The sequence below is a fragment of the Oncorhynchus tshawytscha genome, linkage group LG05, assembly GCF_018296145.1.
Source record: "Oncorhynchus tshawytscha isolate Ot180627B linkage group LG05, Otsh_v2.0, whole genome shotgun sequence".
Classification (NCBI taxonomy): Eukaryota; Metazoa; Chordata; class Actinopteri; order Salmoniformes; family Salmonidae; genus Oncorhynchus; species Oncorhynchus tshawytscha.
Genome location: NC_056433.1, coordinates 22749224 through 22771470, shown reverse-complemented (window position 1 = coordinate 22771470; position 22247 = coordinate 22749224). Strand labels below are relative to the sequence as shown.

The window sequence follows — 22247 nt, the reverse complement described above, 5'->3', positions numbered from 1 at the left end:
ATGGCTGCCGTTTTCAGATCCCGTAACCAATTGTGCTATTGTGTATGTTTTTTTGCCTTATTTGTAAGTTATTTTGTACATAATGTTTCTGCCACCGTGTCGTATAACCGAAAAGAGCTTCTAGATATCAGGACAGAGATTACTCATCCCATACTGTCGGACGGGAAGGATTTACTTCAGACGCCCTCATCCAAGTACAAGGCCCTCATCCCCGTAATTCGCAGGAGAAACAGACGGAGGTATTGTGGACAAAGCTCCAGGGGCCTTGTTAGGATTTGGAGCCAAGGGGGTAATCTACCTTTACCATCGGTCCTATTGGGGAACGTACAATCAATCAATGATAAAATAGACAAACTACGATCAAGTATATCAATACCAACATTGAAAACTGTCATATCTTATGTTTCACTGAGTCGTGGTTGAACGACAACATGAATAACATTCAGCTGGCAGGTTTTAAGCTTTTTCGGCAGGATAAAACAGCGGCCTCTAGTAAGACAAGGGGTGGCGGTCCATGTATATTTGTCAAACAACAGCTGGTGCACGAAATCTAAGGAAGTCTCAAGGTTTTGCTCGCCTGAGGTAGAGTATCTCATGATAAGCTGTAGACCACACTATTTACCAAGAGAGTTTTCATCTGTACTTTTAGTAGCTGTCTACATACCACCACAAACCAATGCTGGCACTAAGACAGCACTAAATGAGCAGTATATGGCCATAAGAAAACAGGAAAACGCTCATCCAGAGGCTGCGCTCCAAGTGGCCGGGGACTTTAATGCAGGGAAACTCAAATCCGTTTTACCTCATTTCTACCAGCATGTTAAATGTGCAACCAGAGAGGAAAAAACTCTAGACTACCTTTACTCCACACACAGAGACGTGTACAAATATAACCCTCGCCCTCCATTTGGCAAATCTGACCATAATTCAGTCCTCCTGATTCCTGCTTGCATACAAAAACTAAAGCAGGAAACACCAGAGACTCGGTCAATAAGGAAGTGGTCAGATGAAGCAGATACTAAGCTACAGGACTGTTTTGCTAGCACAGATTGGAATATGTTCCGGGATTCTTCCGATAGCATTGAGGAATACACCACATCAGTCACTGGCTTCATCAATAAGTGCATCGATGACGTCATCCTTAAAGTAACCGTACATACATACCCCAACCAGAACCCATGGATTACAAGCAACATCCGCACTAAGCTAAAGGGTAGAGCTGCAGCTTTCAAGGAGCGAGACTCTAACCTGGAAGCTTATAAGAAATCCCGCTATGCCCTCCGACAAACCGTCAAACAGGCAAACCGTCAATACAGGACTAAGATGGAATCATACTACACCGGCTCCGGCACTCGTCAGATGTGGCAGGGCTTGAAAACTATTACAGATTACAAAGGGAAGCACAGCTACGAGCTGCCCAGTGACACGAGCCTACCAGACGAGCTAAATAACTTCTATGCTCGCTTCGAGGCAAGTAACACCGAAGCATGCATGAGAGCATCAGCTGTTTCCGGATGACTGTGTGATCACACTCTCCATAGCCGATGTGAGTAAGACCTTTAAACAGGTCAACATTCACAAGGCCGCAGGGCCAGATGGATTACCAGGACGTGTACTCCGAGCACGCGCTGACCAACTGGCAAGTGTCTTCACTGACATTTTCAACTTCTCCCTGACTGAATCTATAATACCAACATGTTTCAAACAGACCACCGTAGTCCCAGTACCCAAGAACACTAAGGTAACCTGCCGAAATGACTACTGACCCGTAGCATACACGTCTGTAGCCATGAAGCGCTTTGAAAGGCTGGTCATGATTGGCCACTCTAATTTTCATACCACACCAACAGATCCACAGATGATGCAATCTCTATTGCACTCCACACTGCCTTTTCCCACCTGGACAAAAGGAACACCTATGTGAGAATGCTATTTATTGACTACAGCTTAGCATTCAACACCATAGTGCCCTCAGTGCTCATCACTAAGCTAAGGACCCTGGGACTAAACACCTCCCTCTGCAACTGGATCCTGACATGTTACCCCCAGGGGCTAAGGGTAGGTAACAACATATCCGCCGCGCTGATCCTCAACACAGGGACCACTCAGGGGTGCGTGCTCAGTCCTGTGTGGCCGTGTGGTGGCAGGACAACAACCTCTCCCTCAACGTGATCAAGACATAGGAGACGATTGTGGAATACAGGAAAAGGAGGGCCAAACACGTCCCCATTCACATTGATGGGCTGTAAATCAAGCGGGTCGAGAGCTTCAAGTTCCTTGGTGTCCACATCACCAACAAACCATCATGGTCCAAACACACTAAGACAGCCGTGAAGAGGGCAGGACAAAGCCTATTCCCCCTCAGGAGTCTGAAAAGATTTGGCATGGGTTTTCACATCTTCGAAAGGTTTTACAGCTGCACAATCGAGAGCATGGTTGCATTACAGCCTGGTATGACAACTGCTCGGCCAATGCAGAGGGTAGTGCATACGGCCCAGTACATCACTGGGGCCAAGCTTCCTGTCATCCAGGACCTCTATACCAGGCGGTGTCAGAGGAAGGCCCTAAAAATAGTCAGACGCCAGCCACCCTAGTCATAGACTGTTCTCTCTGCTACCGCACGGCAAGCGGTACCGGAGCATCAAGTCTAGGTCCAAAAGGCTTCCTAACAGCTTCTACCCCCAAGCCATAAGACTCCTGAACAGCTAATCAAAGGGCTATCCAGACCCCTCTTTTACACTGCTGCTACTCTCTGTTTATTATCTGTGCATGATCACTTTAACTCTACCTTCATGTACATATGACCTCAATTACCCCGACTAACCGGTGCCCCTGCACATTGACTCTGTAGTGGTACCCTCTGTATATAGCCTCACTATTGTTATTTTATTGCTGCGCTTGAATTATTTGTTACTTTTATTTTCTATTTTTCAACTTATGTAGTTTTTGCTTAACATATGTTTCTTCTTAACTTCTTAAAGCACTGTTGGTTAAGGGCTTGTAACTAAGCATTTCACTGTAAAGTCTACACTTGTTGTATTCGGCGCATGTGACATATACAATTTGATTTGAACCTCAGAGCATCTTAACCTGGTGTTGAACCTGTAGAACTAAATCAAGTCACCGGATTTCCAACTAATGCATCAACATAACCATCTGGATAGAAATGACTGTGAGGCCATCATGACAGAGCAAAAAGGTTTTCCTGTTGAATGCTCTCTCTCAGCAGTGTCTCTCTGACTATCTATTTACCCAGATGGATGAGGTTCAGTATCTCCACATGGAACTGGGCCTGCTCAAAATTAAAATACTGCTCTTTTAAATCTCTTAGATGTCAGACATATGCCAGGCAGGCCCTGACACACACTATATAGAGTACATTGTCACATTGAGCCAAAAATGGGATGTTGAAAAAAATTCTGTGGTAGTTTGGCAAAATTACAGATAGAAATTGTATGTAAACAAAACATCAAGAGGACTTTAGCAGGGCACAGTTTATAGTGAAATGCCATTACCATTATGTCATAAACTCGCATCATGGTTGCGACAGGAATAAAAAAAATACACATATTGTTGGTAGTCCTAGGTCTACTCTCCAACTTTATCTACCGTTCTCAAACAGATTGTGAGTAGGTCTACTTTTTCAGTGTTGGTCAACCTTCCCCTCTTCTGTCCTGGACACCTATGAAGTGTCAATGCTATTTAGAAATCAGCTCCTCTTAAAGGTGATGTATTGGGCAATCTCCTTGTCCATAGGAATGTTTGTTGGACACCATGCAAAACACATTTCCCATAAAGGACTCCAGATGCAGGAGCAGAATAGTTGTATTGCTGCCCAGCTGAAACATGAGTATCTAAACTAGATGCTCTCAATTTCACAAAAATTATCAAGGAACCTACAAGGTATAACTCCAAATCCGTAACCATGGACACCCTCTTAGATATCATCCTGACCAACTTTCCCTCTAAATACACCTCTGCTGTCTTCAACCAGGATCTCAGCGATCACTGCCTCATTGCCTGCTTGAGTAATGGGTCCGCGGTCAAACGACCAACCCTCATCATTGTCAAACACTCCCTAAAACACTTCAGCGAGCAGGCCTTTCTAATCGACCTGGCCCGGGTATCCTGAAAGGATATTGACCTCATCCCGTCAGTAGAGGATGCCTGGTTGCTCTTCAAAAGTGCTTTCTTTCATCACCATCTTAAATAAGCATGCCCCATTCCAAAAATAAAGAACTAAGAACAGATATAGCCCTTGGTTCACCCCAGACTTGACTGCCCTTGACCAGCACAAAAACATCCTGTGGCGTTCTGCATTAACATCGAATAGCCCCCGCGATATGCAACTTTTCAGGGAAGTCAGGAACCAACATATTCAAGTCAGTTAGGAAAGCTGAGGCTAGCTTTTTCAAACAGAAATTTGCTTCCTGTAGCACTAATTCCAAAAGGTTTTGGGACACTGTAAAGTCCTTGGAGAATAAGAGGACCTCCTCCCAGCTGCACACAGCACTGAGGATAGGAAACACTGTCACCACCAATAAATCTACGATAATCGATCATTTCAATAAGCATTTTTCCACGGCTGGTCATGCTTTCCACCTGGCTACCCCTACCCCGGCCAACATCTCAGCACCCCTGCAGCAACTTGCCCAAGCTCCCCCTGCTTCTCCTTCACCCAAATCCAGACAGCTGATGTTCTGAAATAGCTGCAAAATCTGGATCCCTACAAATCAGCTGGGCTAGACAATCTGGACCCCGTCTTTCTAAAATTATCCGCCGAAATTGTTGCAACCCCTATTACTAGCCTATTCAACCTCTCTTTTGTATTGACTGTGATCCCCAAAGATTGGAAAGCTGCCGCGGTCATCCCCCTCTTCAAAGGGGGAGACACGCTAGACCCAAACTGTTATAGACCTACATCCATCCTGCCCTGCCTTCTAAAATCTTCGAAAGCCAAGTTAACAAACAGATCACCGACCATTTCAAATCCCACCGTACCTTCTCCACTGTGCAATCTGGTTTCCGAGCTGGTCATGGGTGCACCTCAGCCACACTCAAGGTCCTAAACGATATCATAACCGCCATCGATAAAAGACAGTACTATGCAGCAATCTTCATCAACCTGGTCAAGGCTTTCGACTCAATCACCGCATTCACCAACTACTTCTCAGATAGAGTTCAGTGTATCAAATCGTTGGGCCTGTTGTCCAGACCTCTGGCAGTCTCTATGGGGGTGCCACAGGGTTCAATTCTCGGGCCGACTCTTTTCTCTGTATACATCAATGATGTTGCTCTTGCTGCTGGTGATTCTCTGATCCACCTCTACACAGACGAAACCATTCTGTATACATCTGGCCCTTCTTTGGACACTGTGTTAGCAAACCTCCAAATGAGCTTCAATGCCATACAACACTCCTTCCGTGCCCTCCAACTGCTTTAAATGTTAGTAAAACTAGGTGCCGATCGCTGCCCGCAACCTTCCGCCCGACTAGCATCACTACTCTGGACGGTCCTGACCTAGAATATGTGGACAACTACAAATACCTAGGTGTCTGGTTAGACTGTAAACTCTCCTTCCAGACTCACATTAAGAATCTCCAATCCAAAATAAATCTAGAATCGGCTTCCTATTTCGCAACAAAGCATCCTTCACTCATGCTGCCAAACATACCCTCGTAAAACTGACTGTCCTACAGATCCTTGACTTTGGCGATGTCATTTACAAAATAGCCCCCAACACTGTACTCAACAACCTGGATGTTGTCTATCACAGTGCCATCCGTTTTGTCACCAAAGCCCCATATACTACCCACCACTGCGACCTGTATGATCTCGTTGGCTGTCCCTCACTACATATCCGTCCAGGTCATCTATAAGCCTTTGCTAGGTAAATCCCCACTTTATCTCAGCTCACTGGTCACCATAACAACACCCACCCGTAGCACGCACTCCAGCAGGTATATTGCACTGGTCATCCCCAAAACCAACACTTCCTTTGGCTACCTTTCCTTCCAGTTCTCTGCTGCCAATGACTGGAACGAATTGCAAAAATCACTGAAACTGGAGTCTTATATCTCCCTCTCTAAATTTAAGCATCAGCTGTCAGAGCAGCTTACTGTACCTGTACACGGCCAATCTGTAAATAGCACACCCAACTATCTCATCCCCATATTATTACTTACCCTCTTGATCTTTTGCAACCCAATATCTCTATTTGCACATCCTCATCTGCACATTTATCACTCCAGTATTAATGCGAAATTGTAATTATTTCACCTCTATGGCCTATTTATTGCTTACCTCCCTACTCTTCTACATTTGCACACACTGTACAAAGATTTTTTTCTATTTTTCTTTTCTATTGTGTTATTGACTGTACGTTTGTTTATGTGTAACTCTGTGTCGTTGTTTTTGTCTCACTGCCTTGCTTTATCTTGGCCAGGTCGCAGTTGTAAATGAGAACTTGTTCTCAACTGGCCTACCTGGTGAAATAAAACACAAATATACTGTATATATATATATATATATATATATATATATATATATATATATATATATATATATATTTTTTTTTTTTTTATCAGTTTCTGTATGCATTCAAATTAGTCAACATACTGTACATTCAAATACATTGGAAATGAATGTATCATGACCCAAATAATGTGTACAGTATGTGTCCAACTCCATTGTGACTAGGCTACTAGTCGGCCTTTAAAACAATGAACAGGTTTCTCTGGTTTGTTTAATATTGTTTGTAGAGATGACCTGTAGACATTTGGAACAGGACTACACAGGAAAAGGTTTGGGGAGTGGTTATTTTATTACCCATAAACCACTTTGGTTTCCAGCAAATCCTGGTGTTTTCATGTTTTGAAACATCTACCAACTGTAAAGGGGTTATAGCTCACATAGCTTGTTGATTAACTAGACACCACTTGATTATGAGTCATAGGGTCCATTTATACAGACTCCTGTAGCAAGTTTTTTTTTTAAAGCAGCTGCAATTTGTTTTGCTATTGAAATAGAAATAGTAGTAAATTCTGATTAAAAAAAGGACACATTAGTTATGTACCTAGAATAGGGACCTGCCTCTCTTCACTATTAGTTATTGACAGTGGGAATGAGCACAGTGATTCATTAAAATAATAAATGTTCTCAGTGACATACTCCTTTTGGGTTGACATTTTTATTTTTTGCAGATTTTTTTCCTCTTCACTGCACTGGTTCCTTCACATCTAGGAACATTGGCCAAACAAGTCCGTGAATTGTACTCATAAACATGGAGGATTAAAAGTGCAATTGCTTTCCATGCACACAGCAGCATTTATATAACTGAGTGCAAGGATCCCAAAGTTTGTTAAACTCACTGGAACACTCTCTGAAACAATGTTAAGCCATATCAGGCAGCTGAGAGAGCCAGACATAATCAGGGAGTTCCCACTGGGAGTTCATTTTGAACTGGAAACTAAACACTAGCTGGGTAACTCACTTCTCATACACTCTCAACATCATGTGCCGAGTAGCCATAAAACATAGAGTGCTTTTATTTTTATTCACTGCTCTGCTCAGCTTCTGAGATTTAGGCTAATCTAACTGTTGTATCTCTATTTTCTCTGTTCTCTCCATTGTTCCCTCCTTACTGTCCTCGGCTCTTCCATCCCATCTCAATTCCTGAGAAGTAGGGTGATAGTTATTGTGATTGTCAGAGTAATGTGTAGTTATACTAATGCTACTACGTAGCAGATGACTTTGATTGTAAGTAAACTGTTCAACTGTTTAACAGCTGCAACAGCCATTCTGAGTCAGAGGTGTACATACAGTCGGTCTATGGACAGTTTGAGAACATCCTTTGATACGGGAGCACAGGGTTCAGATCTGTATTCATGCCGGGCCTTCTCCGACCTTACAGGGCTGTGATCTCTCAGCATGGGTCAGCGAGTACATCGGAATGACTTGAAATATGGAGTGATATAACCCCTCTCTCTTATCTATCTAAAAGCATGGATTAAAGGTTCAGATGTCAGGCCTGGATATTTAATGTGCTGGCTAGGAGGTTGAAGCAGAGCCCTGCCCAGGTCATATAGGGAAACCTCATAAATATTCACAAATGAACACAAATGAAAAGCAAACGTGGATAAAAAAATGGATGGGTGTTGGTTCACACTGGAAACTTGGCAGGGTCCCTGTGAAATGTCCCCCTCCACAGCAGTCATTATGTTATGTTAGTCTCATTTACCCTCTCTAATGATCCACATTTCATTTCAGAGGGACTATTTGAAAGCTCTGTTTGATTGCTTTTCAAATTAGCTTTATGCTAAACCATACATTTCTAAATACCTCCACGACAGTGTTTGTTTCCCATGATTTCGTCTTCCTTTTCAAATTATGTCAATGGTATTGCATGTTGGCTCCAGTAATGCCTTGGCTTTGCCTAGACCTATATCCACCTACAGAACTTCAGTTATTATGGTCCTGATGGGAAGAGTTGGAAAGGCATGTGTGAAATTCCGTAGAGATTACACAAAGAGTTAATCATCTAGATTCCCGCTGTTCACCAACCCAACAGGGCTTAAGTCTGTGTCCGGGAACTTCCCACATTACTAATAATGCTGAGGTGTGGTTTACTGACCAACACTGCATGTTTTCTCTGGGTTATAGAGCTAGAATCTAACAGTGAAACATTACTTTATTCATCTTAAATTGGTCACTAGGATATCATTTCTCAGCCATGGATACCAAGAGCCTGATTCCTTTCAGATGCTCTAGAATTTTCCAAATCATTCTAGGCAACAACAGTATAATTCTAAATTGGATTTAAAGTAAGATTCCACATTTGGGGAAACAGTGCCACTGTTTGCCTCCAGTGGCTTTGTTATTGTTTTTGTTTTGTTGATGAAAACGGAAAAAAGGAGCATCCAATAATTTTTTGCAGTACATATTTTGCTGTTCTATAGAGCGTGCAGTGTGGACCTGTCATTCAGGGCAGGTGGGGCAGAGCCCCACATTTTTAGCAAAAAATACATATATACTGTATATATATATATATATATATATATATATATATATATACAGTGCCTTGCGAAAGTATTCGGCCCCCTTGAACTTTGCGACCTTTTGCCACATTTCAGGCTTCAAACATAAAGATATAAAACTGTATTTTTTGTGAAGAATCAACAAGTGGGACACAATCATGAAGTGGAACGACATTTATTGGATATTTCAAACTTTTTTTAACAAATCAAAAACTGAAAAATTGGGCGTGCAAAATTATTCAGCCCCCTTTACTTTCAGTGCAGCAAACTCTCTCCAGAAGTTCAGTGAGGATCTCTGAATGATCCAATGTTGACCTAAATGACTAATGATGATAAATACAATCCACCGGTGTGTAATCAAGTCTCCGTATAAATGCACCTGCACTGTGATAGTCTCAGAGGTCCGTTAAAAGCGCAGAGAGCATCATGAAGAACAAGGAACACACCAGGCAGGTCCGAGATACTGTTGTGAAGAAGTTTAAAGCCGGATTTGGATACAAAAAGATTTCCTAAGCTTTAAACATCCCAAGGAGCACTGTGCAAGCGATAATATTGAAATGGAAGGAGTATCAGACCACTGCAAATCTACCAAGACCTGGCCGTCCCTCTAAACTTTCAGCTCATACAAGGAGAAGACTGATCAGAGATGCAGCCAAGAGGCCCATGATCACTCTGGATGAACTGCAGAGATCTACAGCTGAGGTGGGAGACTCTGTCCATAGGACAACAATCAGTCGTATATTGCACAAATCTGGCCTTTATGGAATAGTGGCAAGAAGAAAGCCATTTCTTAAATATATCCATAAAAAGTGTTGTTTAAAGTTTGCCACAAGCCATCTGGGAGACACACCAAACATGTGGAAGAAGGTGCTCTGGTCAGATGAAACCAAAATTGAACTTTTTGGCAACAATGCAAAATGTTATGTTTGGCGTAAAAGCAACACAGCTCATCCCCCTGAACACAACATCCCCACTGTCAAACATGGTGGTGGCAGCATCATGGTTTGGGCCTGCTTTTCTTCAGCAGGGACAGGGAAGATGGTTCAAATTGATGGGAAGATGGATGGAGCCAAATACAGGACCATTCTGGAAGAAAACCTGATGGAGTCTGCAAAAGACCTGAGACTGGGACGGAGATTTGTCTTCCAACAAGACAATGATCCAAAACATAAAGCAAAATCTACAATGGAATGGTTCAAAAATAAACATATCCAGGTGTTAGAATGGCCAAGTCAAAGTCCAGACCTGAATCCAATCGAGAATCTGTGGAAAGAACTGAAAACTGCTGTTCACAAATGCTCTCCATCCAACCTCACTGAGCTCGAGCTGTTTTGCAAGGAGGAATGGGAAAAAATTTCAGTCTCTCGATGTGCAAAACTGATAGAGACATACCCCAAGAAAGGTGGCGCTACAAAGTATTAACTTAAGGGGGCTGAATAATTTTGCACGCCCAATTTTTCAGTTTTTGATTTGTTAAAAAAGTTTGAAATATCCAATAAATGTTGTTCCACTTCATGATTGTGTCCCACTTGTTGTTGATTCTTCACAAAAAAATACAGTTTTATATCTTTATGTTTGAAGCCTGAAATGTGGCAAAAGGTCGCAAAGTTCAAGGGGGCCGAATACTTTCGCAAGGCACTATATATATATATATATATATATATATATATATACACTTTTTGGGAGTGGACTTGCCTGTTTTGCATGCTATTTTAGCATAAGTGCCACATATCAGTTTGCAAACAATATAAAGAATAAATATAATTTAGTTAATAAAGCCGCATACAATTTTTTTTTTGTTTTTTTTTTTGAGTAAGGCAGCTGGAAAATGCAGGTGTTTCAGCCTAGTTCAGTGCTTTTTGTGGTGGTGGGACGAACCAGCAGAAAATAGGAGCATTGCGCTGTGATTGGCTCAATGTTCTGTCACTCATGGGGACACTATGTCATCGCCAAGCTTGAGGCCTTAGTAAGGGTAGACATCCAAAATGTAAGCACTTTGGGTCCTGCCATAGAGTTATATTACAAGTGCCCTTCCAAGAAGGCTCAAGGTCATTGTCCACAGATAAAATGACGTCAAATCACGTTATATGTACAGTAGCTTTCAAAGCCTTTCAAAGTCTTAGCTAGCAGTCATCATCATGAATCAAGTCGCCAATCTACTGGCAAATCCTTCCTTGTCATATGAAGAGAAATAATGAAGAGAAATTATAGATAAAACATATCGGTGCTCATCGGCCATTGAACATAAAGATTACACAACAAGTTGGAAATCGCAAATTCAACAATGAGTCGTTTGGAAGGAATCAGTGACTAACTGCAAGCATTGCAAGGAAACCACTAGCCTGCTATTCAATGGAGTGGCTGTGTGCTTTTTTTCAGAGTTCCCAACATAAATCAAGAGAATACCAGACTTTGATGACAAAATTTTACCACAAAGGACCGTCGCGCCACCTTCCTGTTTAAGTGAGCAGATCACAAGGTCAGTCCAAAAATGTTTTGTATGCTTCTGCATAAATGATGTAATATGCAAGGAAGATATGTATACTGTAGCTAAGAAAGTAATACGAAGTGTATGTTGTGTAGAAAGCTATTAGTAGCCCATATGCCTCACCCTAATAATTTGGTCTATTTTCACCAACGGGGTATTGTACGGTGTGTGATTTTTAAAACACTTTTTTGTACAGGTTTGACAGTGCTGATGATAGTAGTGGTGGCGCTTGCTTGCATGTGCAAATTCAGCACACTGTCACGCCTGGTCCCGCTTCCCCTCTCTGGTGCTCGAGGGCGCCAGGCTGCCCTTCATTACGCACACCTGTCACCATCATTACGTGCATCAGCGCTCATTTGATTCACCTGGAGTTCTTTACTTTGTTGATTGCCCCTCTATATCCGTCTGCTCCTCAGTTTGTTCCCTGTGTCAGCATTGATGTTGTTGCGTTTTCCCCTGTCCAGACGCTGTTCTTGTTTGTTTCTTGTCTTTTATCCATTAAATGTTCACTCCCTGTACTTACTTTTCGTCTCCCAGCGTCGGTCCTTACAAACAACATTCTGTAATAGAATTATTTTATTTGACGTGTCAAATTAAAACCTTGTTTAACACGTCAAATAGTGTTCTGTGACGTGTATCTTTTTTGACCCAAATGGTGTTCAATGTGACCCAAATGGTGTTCAATATGCCTCACCCTAACAATTTGGTCTATTTTCCTAACGTTGCTGTTCTGACTCAGTGTTGCTGCACATGTAGCCTATAACCTTTTAGAGAAATGTAATCATTGAATATTGTAAGAGCTGTCATTGTCTTCTTATATGCCAACCTTTATTTATCCTACGGTTCTGACTTGGTGTACAGGGAGTACGCTGTAAGAACGGCCCATGTTCTGGATTCTGTTGCTGTACATTTCAAAAGTGCTGAACAAATAGTTATATTGACTCCGTCCGAAGTCGCTCACTCATTCATGTCTTAATCGAAATTACAGATTGCCTCTTATCCGCTCGTTGTCCCCTTATGCCATAGTTTGTACATCTCAATTGTCAGTAGAAACAACATTTGTTTAAGCAAATCAGCCATATCAGCTATGTTTTTTTAAAGGCAGTAAATGAGTCTGAATGAGTTGTTTCACTGCAAGATAAGGCTCCACTGATAGGCGGGTGTAGCAGTGGTAAGGTGTTGGAACTGCCGTTGGGACTCTGCTGTAGGCCCTAACAGTTTGTGGGCACCATTTGTCATTGTTATAGTGCAATTCATGTATTGCTTAGGGTTGTGTTGTGTAGTGGCTTTGCTGGCATGCATCCCACACCAAGATTTACATGCTAAAATCACCACTGACATCATGCAATGATGTCCAAGGAGAGAAAACCGTGTTTGCTGTTTGCAGCAGTGGTTGGCTCCTCAGAGGAGGAAGGAGAGGGCCATCCTCCTCAGTAAATTTCATAAAAATAAAAATAGTGAAACATTTAAAAAGTTATCATTTTTAGATTAAACTATACAAAATATATTCATATGCCACCAAATAATTGATTAAACCCCACTGTTTTGCAATGAAGGTCTACAGTAGCCTCAACTCTACTCTGTATGATAGTACCATGATGTAGCCAGAGGACAACTAGCTTCCGTCCACCTCTGGGTACATTGACTTCAATACAAAACCTAGGAGACTCATGGTTCTCACCCCTTTCCATAGACATACACAGTAATTATGACAACTTCTGGAGAACATTCTCCAACCTATCAGAGCTCTTGCAGCATGAACTGACATGTTGTCCACCCAATTAAAGGATCAGAGGATTAATCTAGTACTGAAAGCATAAGCTACAGCGAGCTAGCACCGCAGTACATAAAATGTGGTGAGTTGTTGCCTCAAAGAGAGAGAAAGACAATAGTTGAACAGTTTTGAACAAATTCATTTCTTTAAAAATGGAGGAGCGAGAGAGAGAGAGGGAGAGATTTAGATTTTTAAAATTCACTTTCACTTATTTAACTAACAAATGCAGCTAGCTAGTTTAGCCTACTCGAACACCCAGCTTAAACAGAGGGATGCTATGTTAACTATCTGGCTATAACTATCCAACACTGGAACTCTTCCAAGTCAAGGTCAGCTTTTGGTTTTACCACCGGGGCCCTCTGGAGTAACGGCTAAACTGCTTACTAGCTGTACACCTCACTGCATGATCGTAGCAGGTTTACTAATGTGTTAGTTCTATTAGCTATATTGACGTTGATGTTGCTTTAGCTAATATGGTGACAACAATGTAGGCTGTGTGTAGCATTTATGAAGTTTGGCTTGGAAAGATTTTTTTTGCCTGGTCACAGACAGGTGATGGGTTGTGCACTGAAGTCCATAAGCAAAGGGAAAAGGTGAGAGGAGGAGAGCGCATAGATGTGAGAAGGAATTATATATACAATGAGCTCTTTATATGTGCCTATGAAAGTGATCCGGAGTATATTCATTCCGCCGATTCTTTTGAAAAACCTTTCTTAAACGGATGCAAATTAAACAAAACGGGGATAAACATTCCTGAATTTGTCCAATAGAAACTCACTTTTGCAACTGTTGGACTAATGATTACACCCTAGATCAGCTAGATGCAGGCAAGAGTGTGCAAGGCATAATTGAATGTGTCACTCTGTCCATGTGTCACTGTCTGTCACCTCAAATCTTTCTCTCGACATGTTTGCACCTACATTGTAAACTTTCAATCATAGGCTAGATTGTAGCAACCTCATGATGGCTTTAGGGAAAATGTTTGTATCATGTAGTAACCTAAACCTATCAATGTAACATTCAACTGGGTGAATGGAGTCATCCCAATCAGTCATCCAATATGCTGTAATAGAAAAAAAGCTATACTCATAAAACATTTATCATCCTCCCTCCATCTTAAATGGCCCCGAACGCCATTGGTTTGCAGTAACTTCTTTGTTGTAATATCCCAAACGAACATGTGCGTTTCAGCTTTAAGGATTCTAGCTTTAAATGTATTATGGCCGTGTGTCACAAAGCCAGCGATACACAACGATAACCAGAATGGTTATTCATTTTGAAAGACCTGTCAAAACATTGACTCCACATCACTTTATGTTAGTCCTGCTGCTCACATCTAACTAAAACACCAAGGTGTTTCCCAGGTCTGATACACCAAAGGTCACCAGGGCATAGATTCTAACCCGGGCAAGTCACATTATAGACATCCCTCCCCAGACACAAAGACCCAGGCCTGGAGCTGAGGTGGGGAGGCTCTAGGCATAGCTCTGTCACGACTGATTGATGACTGTTTCTCAGAGTTGGCTACAGACCTTGCAGCACTGCATTACCTGACGACACAACTTCCAGGAGTGGGAAGGAAGGGCCTCAGCCGCCAGGCAGCACCGTGGGCGAGCTCTCTCGAACGTGTTGATGGGAGTCCAGTTTCTCCTCAACCACAACACACAACACACACACACGGACCTTGTGAGAGCCAAGATGGCCATGGCGGAGTCCCTCCAGGGGCAGTGGAGTATTGGAAACAGGGTCCTGTCAGTCTCTGCATGCCAAATCCATCCACATGGCCTCTCTCTCCACAATGTCACATAAGTAATGCACTGAGGCAGGTACATGACTGAGAAGTACCATAGGGATGTGTAGCCATCTTTCAGCACCATAACTTTTAAAGATGAGGATTACAGTATGTCTCAGGTAACCTTAGTCATATGTCAAGGTTGGTTACTTAAGAAAAATGTATCGTTCCAAGAATGTTACAACTACTCTATAGGCTTTTGCCATTGCCATTGTTTGGGCAGACAGCCTGTCAACAATCAAAGCTACAGTCTGTTTGATTTTACTAAAAGCTGATTTTCCTACTGCTTTCATTGGTCTCAAGCTACACTCTCCAAATGTACAAAGAAATGGCTTTTCTCAAATTTCTCAAAAAAACAAAAATGTCTCTTAATCCATAAACTGAAATAGGCAGTCACTTATGTTTAAAGTGAAGTACAATTGCAAAGCACAATCCTTACGTGTTTCCTGAGACAGACTAACTGTTTAAAATGTGGCAGTAGCCATAGGTTTTCCCATTCATTCTTAATCTTGTGGGATCACTGATGTCATTCGCTGCAAACGGCTGAAGACCAGAGTTCTCAAGTGAAACCAGATGCACTAACAATTTGAAATTTCAGTTGAAGAACTTAAGGACTGAACACATATCAACTCATTCTGTTTTTCACTTCAAGTCAACCAGAATACCTGCTTCAGACAGCGTATGTCGTTCAGTTCAATCACATTTGATACAACAGAGAAAAATGTAAAGAATAGCATAATATATCCACCTCTTGGGAACTGGAATAACACTGACAGTGTCCAATAAGGTATTTATCTTATTTCACTCAACCAGCCAGATAGAGCTGATGTGGTTTGTGTACATAAACCCTTAGATAGACAGCTTGGCAATAACATGCTTTGTAACTCAAGTGACTTGACTTACCTGCTAAACAGAGGCCAAAGATGCTCAGGAGTACCAAGATGTATAGAGACACGATGGCATACTTGATGGCAGACAGGGAGTTCAGGTGGCTGCAGCAATTGTCTGGCTTTCTTCTCCTCTTGGCAGAAACAGCTGAAAAGAAAACATCTCTTTAGAATTGGAAGACAAAGATGGATACAAGGGCTCTTAGAGGGGGTCTGAATTGAGGGGCCATGAGGATAAAAGAAGCTGTATGAAATGAGGATAAAATGTCATGAGGATAATATTCTTATGCAGTGATGAAAAGGTCCTACATAAAAATGCATGCCTGACTGTCAACTGAATGACTTGTTGCATTGTTGCGGCCATCTCTCATAACGTAGACTTTATGAGTGCTAAAAATCCCCCCAAATGATTGTATTATTGTTCTATTAGTACTGACGTAGCGAGTTGGCAGCCTTGATTCTTCACTGGGCTGATATTGTAGTCAGCATGAGAGTCAAAACAAAGTCTGCATGTCTGGCATTTGGCCTGAGATCTATTGGTCACCGCTGCACCGTACTGTACATCACAGGGCTGCCACACAGATACAGAGCAATAATAGCTACAATCGGTAATTTAACCCCTTAACACAACGTCCAGGTCGAACATAAAACTGTCATCGTGGCATTCTAGTTGGGAGTCTTTGTATGTGTCATGTGCTTGTGAGGAAGCTATTTGGATTAAACTGTTGTTGCTGGTCAAATAGGCCCAGAAGTAGGGTGACAGAAGACATCATTATTCAGGCTAAGAAGATCTCAGTCCAATAGGAATCTGATATAAATTCCAAAGTGTCTAATGTTATTAGGTCATGAAGCACATTGTCTTATTTCGAGGAGACATAAGCCCTGAGAGAGACCAAGGGGAAAGTTTTACACACTTTCATTTTATGTTCTCCTGGCAAGCAATCCCAGCCACAAGACTAAAAATGAGTAGTCCCCCCAATCCTTCCTCGTCTCTCTTTCTCTCTGTGGAGCATATAGCTCTGAAGTCACAGAGGAGACGTCTCTAGAAGAGAAGGCCCTCAACCGATTTTCCATAAACAGTCTTGCTCTGCAGCCCTACAGCATGGTGGTTTCAATTGTACCAATACAGGTGATGTCATGTCCGTAGAGACATGCAATGGATCTGTGCTGCACATATGCTGTGGCTGCTGGGATTCTGTGTGAACAACAACCTTGCAGAAGGGCCGCTCTAGCAGAAGTACACCATTTCTTAAGGCTAAAGAAAACAGAGCTGTTTAAACTGTTCAAATATATGGAATGTATAGAAATGTAGAGGTCATTACATATTTAAGCAGTGCAAACGTAGACCTCAGTGATACAAATACTAAGCATTTGTTTGTTGACGTGCCTTTTCAAATGTTTTTTTATTTTTTTATTTCACCTTTATTTAACCAGGTAGGCCAGTTGAGAACAAGTTCTCATTTACAACTGCGACCTGGCCAAGATAAATCAAAGCAGTTTGACACATACAACAACACAGAGTTACACATGGAATAAACAAACATACAGTCGATAATACATTTGAAAAAGTCTATATACAGTGTGTGCAAATAAGGTAAGATAAGGGAGGTAAGGCAATGAATAAGCCATGGTGGCGAAGTAATTACAACATAGCAATTAAACACTGGAACGGTAGATGTGCAAAAGATGAGTGTGCAAGTAGATATACTGGGGTGCAAAGGAGCAAGATAAATTAATAAATACAGTATGGGGATGAGGTAGTTGGATGGGCTATTTACAGATTGGCTATGTACAGGTGCAGTGATCTGTGAGCTGCTCTGACAGCTGGTGCTTAAAGCTAGTGAGGGAGATATGTGTCTCCAGCTTCAGTGATTTTTGCAGTTCGTTCCAGTCATTGGCAGCAGAGAACTGTAAGGAAAGGCGGCGAAAGGAGGAATTGGCCTTGCGGGTGACCAGTGAGATATACCTGCTGGAGCGCATGCTACGGGTGGGTGCTGCTACGGTGACCAGTGAGCTGAGATAAGGCGGGGCTTTACCTAGCAAAGACTTATAGATGACCTGGAGCCAGTGGGTTTGGTGACGAGTATGAAGTGAGGGCCAGGCAACAAGAGCATACAGGTCGCAGTGGTGGGTAGTATATGGGGCATTGGTGACAAAATGGATTGCACTGTGATAGACTGCATCCAATTTGTTGACTAGAGTGTTGGAGGCTGTTTTGTAAATGACATCGCCGAAGTCGAAGACCGGTAGGATCGTCAGTTTTACGAGGGTATGTTTGGCAGCATGAGTGAAGGATGCTTTGTTGTAAAATAGGAACCCAATTCTAGATTTCATTTTGGATTGGGGATTCTTAATGTGAGTCTGGAAGGAGAGTTTACAGTCTAACCAGACACCTAGGCATTTGTAGTTGTCCACATATTCTAAGGAAGAACCGTCCAGAGTAGTGGTGCTGGACGGGCGGGCAGGTGCGGGCAGCGATCAGTTGAAGAGCATGCATTTAGTTTTACTAGCATTTAAGAGCAGTTGGAGGCCACGGAAGGAGAGTTGTATGGCATTGAAGCTCGTCTGGAGGTTAGTTAACACAGTGTCCAAGGAGGGGCCAGAAGTATACAGAATGGTGTCATCTGTGTAGAGGTGGATCAGAGAATCACCAGCAGCAAGAGCAACACCATTGATGTATACAGAGAAAAGAGTCGGCCCGAGAATTGAACTCTGTGGCACCCCCATAGAGACTGCTAGAGGTCTGGACAACAGGCCCTCCGATTTAACACACTGAACTCTATCAGAGAAGTAGTTGGTGAATCAAGCGAGGCAATCATTTGAGAAACCAAGGCTATTGAGTCTGCCGATAAGAATGTGATCATTGACAGAGTCGAAAGCCTTGGCCAGGTCGTTGAATATGGCTGCACAGTATTGTCTCTTATCGATGGCAGTTATGATATCGTTTAGGACCTTGAGCGTTGCTGAGTTGCACCCATGACCAACTCTGAAACCAGATTGAATAGCGGAGAAGGTACGGTGGAATTCGAAATGGTCGGTGATCTGTTTGTTAACTTGGCTTTCGAAGACCTTAGAAAGGCAGGGTAGGATAGATATAGGTCTGTAGCAGTTTGGGTCTGGAGTGTCTTTTCAAAGGGGGATGACTGCGGCTGCTTTCCAATCTTTGGGAATCTCAGACGATATGAAAGAGAGGTTGAACAGCATAGTAATAGAGGTTGCAACAATTCCAGCAGATAATTTTATATAGAGAGGGTCCAGATTGTCTAGCCTGGCTGATTTGTAGGGGTCCAGATTTTTGCAGCTCTTTCAGAACATCAGCTATCTGGATTTGGGTGAAGGAGAAATGGGGAGGCTTGGGCAAGTTGCTGTGGGGAGTGCAGGGCTGTTGACCGGGGTAGGGGTAGCCAGGTGGAATTCATGGCCAGCTGTAGAAAAATGCTTATTGAAATTCTCAATTATAGTGGATTTATCGGTGGTGACAGTGTTTCCTAGCCTCAGTGCAGTGGGCAGCTGGGAGGAGGTGCTCTTATTCTCCATGGACTTTACATTGTCCCAGAACTTTTTTGAGTTTGTGCTACAGGATGCAAATGTTAGTGTGAAAAAATGTGAAAGTGCAAGACTTAAAGCACACATTTCCATTTTGGAAGTTATGTCACATAAAGGGTGGGTAATTTTACATTTTTCAGTTGAATTTGTCTGCTTAATAAATCACACTAGTTTTCCTGTGAAAAATAATTCATGTAAATAAACCTTCCACAGAAAAACGCTGGTGCTTTGTATAGCGTCATGTATATCATATATCCCATTACCATTCACCCTGATATAGCCAATATACATTACAATATTTACTTATCTTAGACATTCGTAGGGGTCAATAAAGTCTAAACACAAGCTGACATCAGGCAATGAGAGAATTAATATTTATAGAGATGGAGCAGAACAGAACTTCTACGTTTAAAAATTCCTGCAACATTAAGACATAGACGCTGTAATGCATTGGACACAACACCAAAGAACACAAGTAAATGTGGCATTATGTGGCTGCATGTTCAGCCGGGCTTTTTTTAATAGGTTTTGTGATGGCAACAGGATCCTTGAATGTTTACAGTGAGTATGGTTGGCAGTTTAGGGACAGATTAGTTGAGTTGGACAAGTAAAAGCCAACTGAATTTGTACCAATTCACTGTTAAGGCTGGATAAGCATTTCCCACCAGTGTGGCATGCCGGAGGTCCTAACTTGTGAACACTGTATAGTTGATTTGTTCAACTGCACCTGACCAAGCCCAAGACCCTCACACACTCACACACACAACATACTGTCAGCACTTCGTGTTTATTGACCGCTTGCTGAGTGAGAGAAGACTCACTCGGCAGACTTCCTATATTCAGTTGTCCTATATTTACCTTTGCAGTTACACGCATATCCTCTAAAAAGGCCATGACCAAGTAGGGTCAAAGGGACTCTGCTTGCATCACTCCATGAGTTGAAATATGAGCACATCACAAATGGAGGCACAAAATGAGTTCTTACATCAATGGCAGAATTCAAAGACGATTTGAGCTGATTTGATCATGGCCTTTTTAGAGGTATGCTTGTAACTGCAAATATAAGGAAAAGGGTAAGGGAAATCTGACTCCTGGGGTCTACAGATTTCCCTTACCCAGTGAGTGGTGAAAAAAGCACTACGTGTTGATAGTATGCTGTGTGTGTGAATGTGTGAGGGTGATTATAACCCCATGGGCAAACGTGTGAAAGGTCAAGGGGCAAGGATTTATACAGGACAAGAAGGGAAATGTCTTCTTTACCGTCTTCACACAGGTTGAGCTTTGATAGGTTTCTGCCATCGTAGCCCTCCTCATAGAAGGATCCGTTCTCCCTCTCTTCGTATGTACTCAGGTACATGGCCTTATTCTCCATTCAGGAACTGTAGGGAGGACAAAGCAGATTATTTTCATCTAACCAAAGCAATATGTAAGATGTTAGCAATGTATGTTATTCTTCAATAACACAAACTCTAAAGCAAATCAGGGGGAGGAAAATAGGTTTATTCAAAGAGGACAAATCATACGGGGAATTAGATGGTCATTCTCCCCTGTCCTTGGTGATGCTCTTACAGTGATTCTCTCCTGTGGTTCTCTCCAGTGAATCTCTCTCCACAGAACAAAGGGACAGCATGTAGTTTTATAACCCAGTCCTAGCCTGTGGTTGACCAATTAGAATTCCTTGCAATAAAACTTGCCCATGACCAAATAACAAGTATCCTATTTCAGAAGACATATTCCTCCCATGTCTCTGAACCATTGATCAATAATTCCCTATTACAGAATAAAACCTCATTTCCATTGATCGTTAGTTCTATTCTCGTACTCTTGTCTCTGCATTGTGTATTTATCTTCGACATATTCTTACAAAGACAACAATATGAGTTCTGTATATGCATGTAAGTATTTGTTAATTTGTTATAGCACATTTGTTATGGCACATATAATTACAGCCCAAAATATAATGCAAAGCACCCCCCCCCATTCCATCAAGCTGCATTTCTCCCCAGTCTTTTTTATAATATTACGTCTATCTGATCTGTTTCTTATGAGGCATGACTGAGTGTCAATTTCAAATCTTGTTTTAAATCATCCCCAAACCACTAATGTTGCTCTCTGTCAGTGTTGAGGCATTCATTATTAATTTGAAGTTGAAGTGCGGAGGTAGGGTCATAGGTCAAGCACTGTATCCCTGTCTCTCAGACTACTACACATTATTCAAGAGGGCAAAGCTCCACAAGTATTCTTACCGATCTATTACCTTATTATCTTCTCAGCATGGAATACAAAACCAAACTCGTAACTTTTCTCTTTAAAGCAAACAGCAGAGCCTCTAACATAATGCAAGTGGCATGGATTGAATTATATTAATCCATGACAAGTATATAGAGGATCCAAAACCTCCTGTGCTGCCATCTAGTGCCATAAATCTGACTGTGGTCTATGAGTGAGAAAGAGATAAAATGGCTGACAGTAAACATTCCTAGCTGAACAGCTGTGTGAGAGAGAGAGTGATGCTCCCCCACATTCCTGGGCCACAGCTCAGGCAGACCTATGGACCCCTCCCCTTACAATATGAACCTGTAGCAGCAGGCAAGAAATTAGACCCTTGTAAAAAATATAAAATAATCTCCTAGATGTGGGATTAAAGTGCCTTTACAGTATGCTATGCCTGAGAAAACGGTGTAGTTTGGACATCAGTTGGGAATAGGTCAATATTAACCGTGTA

At 42.1% G+C, this 22247-nt stretch overlaps 1 protein-coding gene across 3 annotated transcripts in view; it reads right to left on the bottom strand.

Moving 5' to 3' along the window:
• Positions 1–22247, bottom strand: part of LOC112250173 (scavenger receptor class A, member 5 (putative)) — a 79470-nt gene that overhangs the window by 55588 nt on the left and 1635 nt on the right. For all 3 annotated transcript variants that reach the window (XM_042321684.1, XM_024420089.2, XM_024420087.2), the window contains 2 exons: positions 20783–20901; positions 15993–16124 (listed from right to left, as the gene is read on the bottom strand). In XM_042321684.1, the coding sequence (XP_042177618.1) occupies positions 15993–16124; positions 20783–20894 (244 nt within the window). In that variant the 5' untranslated portion in view covers positions 20895–20901. The remainder of the gene's footprint in view (positions 1–15992; positions 16125–20782; positions 20902–22247) is intronic.